Raw genomic sequence first — 12,150 nt, 5'->3', positions numbered from 1 at the left:
AGATCATGAAATGGACAGAGCCGTAATTGCTGTGAAAGACTGGTCAATTAATTACGTCATGCACACAAAAAACTTAACTGCCTGCTTAAGGGCTAAACATGATGATCTACATGTATTTTGTCTGTTACACAATGTTTAAAGTGATGAAATACCAGCTACTGTTGCTACATAACAAATTATCCTAGCACTTGGTTTGTGGAGAGACTCAAAGGCAGGGATAGCTCGGCTGGGGACTGGAGTCAGCTGAATGCTGGTTTGTTGACTTGTCAAGTGTCTGCGCTTGCGATGACTTAAAGATCAGGACTCCTGAGCAGAGGGCCCACCACCTGTGGTTTCTGCATGTGTCCTGGCTTCTTCACATATGACAGCCTCAGTGTAGCTGTATTTCTTATTCTTAACACGGTGACTCAAGGCTCCAAGTACGGTGTTGAAGGAAACAAGGCAGAAACCTCATCCCCTTATATGACCTAGCCTCAGAATGTGATCATGCTAGTGACATAGCATCATTTCTTCCATATTGCATTAGTTTAAATGGTTATAAACCTTCCCAGATTTAAGAGGGAGGGACATATACCCTCTATCCCAATGGGAGGACTGTCATGTAGCCTATAGACATGTTTCAAAACCTCTTCAATCCAACACATTGATTTACATTCCTTTAAACACAAAAAAATACATTCCCCCTTGTCAAAGATTCCCCCACCCCCAGCCTTGACTTTGAGAATCTAAATCAGATCTAAGTGCAGCTGAACCTCACTTGTGGTTCCTCAGTCATAGCTCTTTGAGTGTGGGACAGTCTTCTGCCAGGAAATTAGGAAGGAGTGGTAGTTATATTTTTGAACCCCATAAGTCCTAGTTCTTCTATCTTGTATGTTTTTACTGAAAACTGATTGAGTCCTTGTTTTTAGCTATCTACCTCCTTTTTCATTATTATGGATAAGGTAAACCTGTGTGGGGATCTACTTTTCCAAATCCACCAGTGGCGGGTATTATTTCCACTTTCCTTGTCACCATAGCCAACAGTTTTGCTAAAATTCTGTCACTTCATCCTCTACATCAGCAGTCTCCTCCAGACCCTTCCAGCCGTACTGCCACCTGGTCTCAAAGCTAGTATTTTAGGTTTTTGTTGCAGTAGTACTCTGATTCCTGGCACCAAATTTTGTGTTAGTTACTATTGCTCTGCTAACAAAACACAAAACTTAGATGTGTAAAAGGAAGCTAGGATAACTCAAAAGACTAGGATCATAATGCCTCCACACCACCCCTTTATGTGGTTTGACTTCCTCACAACCTGCCAGCTTCAGGCTAGTCAGACACAGAGGGTAGCTCAGGGCCCCAAGCAAACAAGGTTGGGGGGGTTGGGGGGGTACAACTCTTCCTTTGCCTAAAGCCGCACTTTTGGCTGTATTGTTTTGTTCCACATAGTCACAAGCCTGCCCGGATTCAAAAGAAGGGGACAGGAAGAATGTCACAGAATTTCTCATCTGACAAGTTCATGAAGAAGACAAAGAAATTTAGTAAATTCAGTTATTATTTTTTGAATTGTGACATCACAGCTACAAGTGTTGAATTTGTTTTTAAACCTTTAAAAAATAACTTTTAAAAAGTTTATTTTGAGAGAGATTGCACGCATGCAGAGAAGAGGCAAAGAGAAAGGTAGAGAGAGAATATAAAGCAGGCTCCATACTATCCACGTGGATCCCGATGTGGAGTTTGAACCCACAAACTGTTGAGAACATGACCTGGGCCAAAGTCAGATGCTTAACTGACTGAGCCACCCAGGTGCACCTAAAAAATAACTTTAAAAAGAAAATATGATTTTTTTAATAGGGATCATGAATATGCCTACAGGATTTTTTTTTTAAGAACTAATATATAAGGACTTAATATGGCTTGGAACACAATTTCCAGTGATAGCATCACATGTAACTTTTAAAAAATGCTGTCTGTATCTCAGCCTAGGTGAAAGTAAAGTGGACTGATATGTCTAATGATTTGTGTTAGATGACTCAGTAACTGGCTCTAGTGATGATGGGCAGGATATTGAAATACTATAAAGAGTTGGAACCTGTTTCATTAAAGAAAATTAGGGAAAAGCAATGTTTCTTAAATATTTATGTACATATATAAATGTTTGTATTCCTGAAAGTTTATCCAAGTTAAATTTTTTTAAGATCTTATTTGATAAGCAAAGGATCAAGTATTCGAGCTTGTCTCATAGTAAAGCATATATAGCCACTTCAGAAAAGTGTACTAGTGATAACCAGTATGAGGAGATGAGCACTCCGTATTTACTTCCCCCATCACGGAGCGTTAGAGCACTGTTATTTTTAATGTATTAGCTTGAACTTCCTTTTTTTTTTTTTTTTTTTTTGCTATTACCTTATTTCACTTCTAAAAACTTCTAAGAGTTTTGTTTTTTTTTTAAGTTTTACTTATTTATTTTGAGAGGGACAGAGACAGCACAAGTGGGAAAGGGGCAGAGAGCAAGGGAGAAAGAGAATCCCAAGCAGGCTCCGCGCTGCCTGCACAGAGCCAGAGGCAGGGCTCAAAATCATGAAATCTCGAGATTATGACCTGAGCCAAAATCGGGAAGTTGGATGCCTAACTGACTGAGCCACCCAGGCACCCTCTAACAGCGTTTTTAAAATGCCATTCAGACAATAGCTTTTAATTCCCTTTAAAATTTAATTTTAAAAGATCTCATATGTGGCAGAATTAATCTAGAAACCTTATTAAATTGTACAAAATGGGCATTTCTTGGGAGCAAGAAAATATGTACAGTGCACCTATATCTTTCTAAATATGTTCTTCAGGTTTTGCCATTAACTTGGTATGATTGATTTTCAACAAATTTATTCTATCAGAAAGCCACTGTTAATCGTTTTTGTTTTTAAGTTTCTGTAATCTTTGATACTCGTTGGTTTAAATGTAGGAGAGAAACCTCTAGTTCTTTTGACCATGTTCAAATAATTTGACTTTTCTGCACCAGGCACATTTTTAAATGTGTTAAAAAGTATCTTTTCCCCTTATAGCACTGTGCATTTAACAGTGTAAAACGCCAAGGAAGTTAAAGAATTAAAGGTACTCAAGTAAAAACAACGGTTACTTTAAAAAAAAAATACTGTAAAAAAGCAAATGTTCCAGTCAGTTACTATGATATAATTTACTCAGAGTACCGAGTTAAACTGAAACATTTAGCAAGTTTTAATATCTTTAGAAACTTTTAACAAATGTTTAGTAATAATTGTCACTTACTAAAAATTGTTAAAATACGGAAGTTTAAGAATTAAACATGTTGATAAAATTTCACTTGATAACAATATTACATGAAATAATTTTACTGGTCAAAAACTCCTTTTATATAATGTGTTCATTTTGGCTTATGTTTAATTAGGAATGAAACATTTTACTTTTACTGTAGAAGTATTTGTCTTAATATCAAGACCGTAAAGTATTTGCAGATTAAGTTGAAAGTTTCAGAATATTCTGGGTTTGTTTTTTGCCAATTTTTAGCCATTGTTTCCGTCAGTCATTGCTGAAGACACAATCTATTGTATCTGTTATTTATTTATTTTTACGTTTATTTATTTATTTATTTAAATAATCACTGCACCCAGTGTGGGGCTCAATCTCATGATCTCAAGATCAAGAGTCACACCCCTCTACCTATTGAGCCAACCAGGCATCCTGAGGACATTTTATTTTCTAAATGTGCCCTCCAATTCACAAAGTGCCTCAAGTGAAGTACTGTATCTCATTTGTGTATTAGGTGCACTCAACCAGAGGTTTCTAACCTCCCCAACTACTAACTGCCTTAGGGAAATGTAAATGGACATGACGGGCATTTTCCATAAATTATACCTGCCTTAAAACTCATGCCATCTACATTTCTCATTAAAATATTTTCACAGTTGAATGTATAGTTTTTATTCCCAAAGAACCATCAGAATGTGAAACTCTAGGCTGCCTTTGATTTTTTTTCTGCATAATTGTAGTGTGGATGTCACTAACACTATATCATACATACCTTTTCATGACTTAACAAAGTTTCCATTTCTGAGAGTTACAGCATCAGTAGAGTATGTACCATCATGTTGCCCTGTGCCTTGTTCAGTTCTCTTTGCTTTTCTTGTTCCCTTTAGCTTTTCTGCAATTAGATAAAAAAGGACCACAAAGACACCACTTTGATCAGCCTTCAGTAGCACCAAGGAAAAACTACTCTTTCACAAGAGAGGAGGTGAGACAGATTGATAGGGAAAATCAGAGGCTTTTGAAAGAACTCTCAAGACAGGCTGAAAAATCAGGAAGCAGAAGTGCGATTCCCAGAAGATCGATTGTTCATCCCCCTAAGTTATATCACAGTGCCCTCAACAGGCAGAGGGAACAGCAAAGGATTGAAAGAGAAAATTTGGTAAGTAACTAAAATTTTTTATTCATCAAAGAAAATAAATGGTAATGATTTATAAATCTAGCGATTTTGAGGGAATGTTAGATGAAATTATTGAAAAGCTGTTATTATTTGGCCAGGTGTGTTAAATCTCTGCAGTAGTGTAGGAAATGGTATTCCAGGGGCCGGATACATGTAGCTTTGTGAAGTATTCAGTCACAACCCAAATCCATTTCATTGTGTTGTAGCCTTGGAAGCCAAAATAATTTACATATTATTTAAGAGATAAATATATCGCAAAGAGGTCAAATTTTGGTGGTCAACTTGAATGTATAAGAGACATTGATTATTAAAAATCAGATTACTAAACTGTGATGTTGTGAGGAATATAGGGGCTATTGAAAATCTTCACACTTAAAAATTATTATTCATAGCATATTATTTTCTTCATAAAACTTCATTTATAACAATTGCAGGTTTTTACTGGGCAGTTAAATGCCAGGCATTGTTCTAAGTGTCTCCAAATATTAGCTTATTGAATCTTGACAATAATTATTTCAGGTAGGTACTGTTTTTATTCACAGTTTACTGATGACATAACTGAGACTTAACAGGATTAAATAATTAGCCCAGGGACACAGAGCTAGTGAGTAAATGGCTGAGCCAAGACTTTAAATATAGGTAGTGTCTGAAATCAAAATTAGATTCTTATGGGCACATAAATTCAGAGCTCAAATAATTAATAAAGCTATTAAAATTGCTAAAATGGTTTCCAGAATTCAGCCTCATTATATTTTGTCACCCGTACAGCCCTATTTGACCATGTGCTTACCTGAGCTTGTACCGACCCTGATAAAAGTTTTTACTTCCATCACTAATCTCAAGAGCTGGGGAGCTGGGATGGTGTATTTACCAAAACCAGTGAAGTCTTAAACCCTTGGGGAGGGTGACCCTGCGTGTGGCAACAAGTAGGTAGCAGCAGAGCAAGCTGAAATGAGGGTGTGGGCCGTGAGCTCCATGCTAGCTTTCTGCACAGGACTGTGGCAGTCGCTTAAGATTCATTCATGACTTAGGAAAATTTGAAATTGTGTCTTGAACATTTGGGTTTACCTTTTTTGTTTATTTTTACTCTTCCACGTGACTCTGGAGCCTATTTTATTTAAGAGGTAGTTCATAATGCATACTCTTTAACAAAGTTTAAGTCATTTAATCCTCATAGCAACCCAATGATGTAGTTACTGGTGTCGTGGAGGAACAAGTGCTCAAGGTCAGGCAGCTAGCAGGTAGCAGAATCATGCAAGTTACCTCGGTTTGGGGTTACTTTTTTTTTTTTTAAACAGCTTTTCAAGATATAGTGCACATACCATAATCATTTAGGGTGCATAATTCAATGGGTTCTAGTGTCTTATTAATTTTTTAAGTTGTAATAAAACAGATATAATGTAAAATTTGCCATTTTAAGTGATTTAAATGGTCAGTTCAGTGGCACTGATTCCAAAACTTTAATCATCACCCTTACAGAAACCCTGTACTATTAATAACTCTTTTCCCCCTTCCCCTCAAGTAACCTCTAATCTACTTTCTGTCTCTCTGAACTTGCCTAATCTAGGTTTCATATAATTGGAATAAGACCGTATTTGTGGTTTTATATCTGATTTATTTCACTCCAAATAATGTTTTTAAGGTTCATGTTGTAGCATGTCTGAGAGCTTCATTCCTTTTTCTGGCTGAATGATATTCCATTATATGTTTGCGTCACATGTTGAATATCCATTCATCTGTTGATGGGCACTTGGGTTATTTCCACGTTTTGGCTGTTTGTGAGTAATTTTGTAGTGAATACTGATATGTAAATATCTGTTCAAGTCTCTGCTTTCAGTTCCTTTGAATGTATACCTAAGAGTGGAATTGCTGGATCATAAGGCAATTCTGTATTTTTTTGTAGAACCTGGGTTTACTTCTGAGCAGTTGAAACCATTAGTGTATAGTGACTATTCTGTATATGATTAGGATGAAAACTATTAGCAGCCTCTTTTTACTGCTTCTGTCATCCCTGAAACTAGTCATACATTTTAGCTATATTAATAAACAGTGGAAAATTACCATTGTTTTACTTTTTGTTTTGTATACTTAGTAGTTTGTATATGTGAGCAATATTTTTGTCCCATTTGATAGTAAGATCTTATTTAGTGTACTTGAGAACAGTAGAAATACAATGTGAACCATATGTATAATTGAAAAATTTCTAGTAATAGTAAGAAGATCAAAAGAAAAGATGAAATTTTGGGACTCCTGGGTGGCTCAGTCAGTTAGGCATCTGACTTTGACTCAGGTCATGATCTCACGGTTCATGAGTTCGAGCCCTACATCGAGTTCTGTGCTGGCAGCTTAGGGCCTAAAGCCTATTTTGGACTCTGTGTCTCCCTCTCTCTAAGCCTCTCCCCCACTTGTGCTCAGACTCTCGGTCTCCCAGAAATAAATAAAAATTAAAAACATTTTTAAAATTGAAATTCTGATAGACTTTTATTTACTGAATAAGTTCAAAATACTACATTTAAAGTGTAACTGATGTAAAAAAAAATTAATGACGAATTTTTTTTTTCTTTTCTTGGGTACTGAGTCTTTGAAATCTGTCATACATTTTACATTTAGAGCTTATCTCAGTCTGGACTGGCCATATTTCAAATGCTGGGTAGCCTTATAGTGGTTAGTGGCCTTGGACATTTCAGCTCTAAATCAGAAACTAATTCATGCAGAAGTGAAAAAGGTAACTTAAAGCTGAACAATAAATATTTATTATAACTATTAAAAATATTTATTATAAAATAGCATTTATTATGTTACTGTATGGAGAGTTTATCATCTACATTTATGTTTAACTTCATTCTCTAAACGAAAACAGAACTTTTCTTGTCTATTCCTACAGTTATTCTTCATAATGACTGATTATTTTTCCTTTTTAAAAAAATTCTAGGGGCACCTGGGTGGTTCATTTGGGTTAGCGTACGACTATTGGTTTCAGCTCAGGTCATGATCTCGTGGGCTCATGACTTCAAGCCCCACATCAGCCTCCTGGTGGCAGTGCAGAGCCTGCTTAGGATTCTCTCTCTCTCTCTCTCTCTCTCTCTCTCTCTCTCTCTCTCTCTCTGCCCCTCCCCCACTCATGCTCTCTCTCTCAAAATAAATAAATAAACTTAAAAAAATTCCATTATAAATCTCCGCTAGAAGTATATCACATTTATATTTTAATTGGAGAGTGTTTGGCAGCCGTAAAATATTACCTTCCTGTGATATGTCTTTCCATTTATTCAAGCCACCTTATTTTCTACCTTAGTAAATTAAAAAAAATTTTTTTATGTTTATTTTTGAGAGAGAGCAAGCGGGGGAGGGGTAGTCTCCAGGTTCTGAGCTGTCAACACAGAGCCTGCCATAGGACTTGAACTCACAGACCGCAAGATCATGACCTGAGCCAAAGTCGGATGCCCAGCTGACTGAGCCAACCCAGGTGCCCCTACCTTAGTAAAGTTTTGTGGTTTTCTTTAGAACTATATATTTCTGTGCTATTGTACATGAAATTTTAATTTTTTTTTTTTAGTTTAATTTTTGAGAGAGAGTAAGTGAGCAGGGGAAGGGCAGAAAGAGGAGAGAGAGATTCCTAGGCAGGGTCCACACTGTCAGTGCAGAGTCCAATGTTGGGGTCGAATTCAGGAACTTCAAGATCATGACCTGAGCCAAAATCAAGAGTCGGATGCTTAACAGACTGAGCCACACAGGTGTCCCGTGCCTGAAATTTTTAATTTCATTTTCTAACTGTTTGCTTTTGTAAACAGTTGATTTTTGCTATTTATTTTATAATCTGCCACCTGCCAAAGGCTTATTTAGATCTGCATTCACTGTAATAGTTCCTCTGTGTGAACTGGCATATTTTTTAATCTGTTTGCTAGCCTGTTCATAATCAAAACACATGCATGCATAGACACTTGTACACATACAAGCACTTTTGTAGTTATTTCTGTGTCAGATGCAGTGCACAGGCAGGGTCCATCGCCTTTAAATTTTTATGATTTGTATTCCTTCCCTTGCCCCATCTCTAGTGACAGAGACCAAATCTGATAGCTAATGGGCACGATGACTAAAGCGGTTCTGTTCCAGGACTCTGACCATAGCTTGCTGGTAGTCCAGAGGCTGTTTAGACTGACGTAATGCAAAACAAAGAAATAGTGCTGTGCTACATAGGTAGAAAAGGGGGGCAAAGATCCTGTATCAAATTGAATCCTGTGCTTGAGAGTTAAAAGCATATTGTTAATCTTTCTGGTGAAGTTCACAATCTTCTTTATGTTTCAGGAGGCAAACAGTACCTTTCCTTCTCATTCACAAGGGAAACAAGTAAAAGGAATAATAAAGAAAATGTAATTTTACCTAAGAGAGGGCATACTTGCTACCCTATATAGACTTGATTAAAACTTGTGAATTTCCAAAAAGGGGACTCATTTTTTAATTCATGAATTTTGAAATATTCTTGTTAAACCATATTTCCTTATCTTCAGTTGAATATAATATGAATTCTATTTCTACAAATGAGCACTAGAGTAATCTTAAAGGAGGGTCAAGTGAGTAAGGGTACTTAGTTATGTTTCACTTTGCCATCTAAAGAAATGAGATTATTTCATTATTTAAACATATGTCAATTTCCTTCTTCTTTTATTTTAAAATATTTTTTTGTTTATTTATTTTTGAGACAGAGACAGAATGTGAACCAGGGAGGGGCAGAGCGAGAGGGAGACACGGAATCTGAAACAGGCTCTAGGCTCTGAGCTGTCAGCACAGAACCCGATGCGGGGCTCAAACCCACAAACTGTGAGATCATGACCTGAACCGAAGTTGGACACTTAACTGACTGAGCCACCCAGGTGCCCTGTCAATTGCCTTCTTTAAATGTCCTTGAAAGAAGGGTGTGAAGAGACATGAGTAATTGAAGCAAGATTAGGAAAGAAGATTTCTGAAGGAATATATAAGGATTAGAGCTTAGAATTCAAATGGAATTAACTTGTTTTTCTTTTTTTAACTCTCTGAGAATATTTATACATATACACACACATATACACATGTATGTAATTAGTCTATTTTAAATCCAGAGAAATACAAATAAGTAGGCAGTAAAGTAGAACATAATCTTTCCATTCAGGTGTTCCTGTGTTAAAAATATTTTTAAAATAAAAGTAATCCATATATAAATTCAGAAAATGCAGATCATTCTTTTTTTTTTTAATGTTTTTTTAAATTTATTTTTGAGAGACAGAGACCGCGCAAGCAGGGGAAGGTCAGAGAGAGAGGGAGACACAGAATCTGAAGCAGGCTCCAGGCTCTGAGCTGTCAGCACAGAGCCCAATGTGGGGCTCGAACCCACAAACCGTGAGATCATGACCTGAGCCGAAGTCGGATGCTTAACTGACTGAGCCACCCAGGCGCCCCTGCACATCATTCTTAAAAACGTCAAATGGAAAATAAAATCCTTCTTCCATCTACTGTTCTTTGCTAGTCCAGAGGAAGAATTTTAGACCTCTAAAATTCTATCAAAGGGGAGTGAAAACTATCAAAGGAGAGTGATATGTTGTCACAAAGATGAAGACTTAAAAGTAAATCTCATACCTAGTCTAAGTATTCAACTGTTAGTGTTAAGATCCTGGTTTTCCTTCTTCTCTGGTATTGCCTGTGTCTCCTTTCATAGATAGGAACTAATGATAACTAAGGATGGCTTCAGTTTTAGAAAAATAAGAACAATCCTGGTTTTCCCTGAGGGTAGGACGCTTGTTACTCTTCAGTGTCCTTCAGGGTTTTTGCCTTATCACTTTAGAAACAATGAAACACTTCCTCTCTGCTGACAGCTGCAGAAATCATTAACACTTCATTCATGCATTTGTTTTTGTTTCCAAAGATGGACAGGATTCAGGCTGGGTTAGTTTTCTTTCCAAAAAGAACGACACTTCCTAAATAGAAAAAAAAAATATTTGGACAAACTATTTTGGGATTCATTATTAGAATCTGATTTGAGTAGTAGATTCTAAGATTGAAAATTCTAAGATTTTGTAAACCAAAAATTGGAACATAAGTAACCATTCTTATCCTTTCTCAATTCATGAAACAGATACCTGTTTAATGTCTGCTATGATCTATGTAAGACACTGGAAGGAATATAAAAATATCTAAAAATACTGCTGTGTCATATAATTTGTAACATAGCTAGGAAGATAGTACTGTTGCATGTCAGAAAATTAGAAAATAATGCAAAGCAATGTCAATGATAGCATTAATGTTTAATAACTCTACTATATGCCAGGGTCTGCTATGAGCATTCTATACTCATTATCTCATTTACTGCTTAAAACGGACTCTTAGATTATTTCATTGTTAATACCCACATCAAGTCATACGGTCATATAATTGGTGGCAGAGCCAGGATTTAAATCCAGGTGTTTCTGATTAGATAGCTTTACCTATTTGTTCACACTCTGATACAAATGTCAAAATATTTTGAACTGTCATTTTTAAGTTTTACCCAGAAGTTCTAAATTGTTTACTGGATTAAAATGAATCTACTTTTGATTTTATAGTTTATACGTAATCAGTACTTCATATTTTGGTAGTTTCTATAAGCAAGAGCCATTTCTATTTAAAATCATCCCTGGAGCTTCTGTGTAGCTTGTTGTATTCAGGACACATCAGTGATATGGCTCCACGTGATTGGATAGCTGACTTCCCTGCCTCCCTCCCTCCCCCTCCCTCCCCCTCCCTCTCTCCCTCCCTCTCTCCCTCTCTCTCTCTGTCTCTCTCTTTCTCATTTCCCAAAGTTTCAGCATATAAACTTGACAAGTGACATATCAGGACAACAGAATGGGTTTGTTCTATGCCTTATTGTCAAATTATTTCAAAATTGATTTTGATCATATTACTTTATATGTTTAACATCTGATGGATAAGCATTCCAATTTTCTTAAAACTTAAGAAAAACACATATCTAGCCAAATAAATTTAGGATATTAGTTTATCTAAAAAATTGTGAGGCTTCTACTAACAAAAAATCAAAATTAGTAGTTAACTGAAAATAACAGATTTTCTGTCCTGTTCCCCCCACCCCAAAACTCAGAGGGTAGTTAATAGGATAATCAGATGACAGCAAATGATGCCTTCCTAGCAAAATACACAGACGGTGTGATGCGTAGGAAATTTCTTACTCAGTTATAAATGTTTCACTCAGGCATGCAATGGTATTCTTATCCAAACTATAAGTTACAGGGCAATATTTTATATTTTTCCTTCAATTCCTTCCAGTGTCTTCCATAGCTCAGAGCTATACAGTTAGTTACAAACTCTGTGTAGAACAGATATAATCTTAGGGGATTTTGCCCCTAAATTATACAGCTTCTCTATGAACAGTGAGAGAAAGGCCACACGCTCTGATGGCATGACCATAGACTTTACAGATGGAACTACGTTTAAATCCAAAGTCTCAGCTCAGCAAAGAAAACCATTAACTCTAGTTGAGTCTGGCTTCCTGAGGGAGTTAGGTCTGCTGTAGCCTTCGGAGGTGAAAACTAGCAGGCTGAAATCTCTCATTCGGTTAGTGTCCTGCTTCCTGTGCTCTGGACAGCTGCCATTTGTCTCCAGGCTCCATTCATTTCTGTAGCCCTTCCTTCTCCCTTTCTAAGTAGCTCTCCGGAGTATTTTGACTTGTTCTACCCTTTATCACTTCTCTGGAATCA

The 12,150-nt window shown here is 36.6% G+C and overlaps 1 protein-coding gene across 2 annotated transcripts in view; it reads left to right on the top strand.

The window, feature by feature from the left end:
* Positions 1–12,150, top strand: part of CFAP97 (cilia and flagella associated protein 97) — a 33,147-nt gene that overhangs the window by 12,084 nt on the left and 8,913 nt on the right. For both annotated transcript variants that reach the window (XM_029934581.1, XM_029934590.1), the window contains exon 2: positions 4,146–4,414. In XM_029934581.1, coding sequence (XP_029790441.1) covers positions 4,146–4,414 — 269 coding nt within the window. The remainder of the gene's footprint in view (positions 1–4,145; positions 4,415–12,150) is intronic.

The sequence above is a fragment of the Suricata suricatta genome, chromosome 1 (genome assembly GCF_006229205.1).
Source record: "Suricata suricatta isolate VVHF042 chromosome 1, meerkat_22Aug2017_6uvM2_HiC, whole genome shotgun sequence".
NCBI classification, from domain to species: domain Eukaryota; kingdom Metazoa; phylum Chordata; class Mammalia; order Carnivora; family Herpestidae; genus Suricata; species Suricata suricatta.
This window is presented reverse-complemented; position numbering and strand designations above follow the sequence as displayed.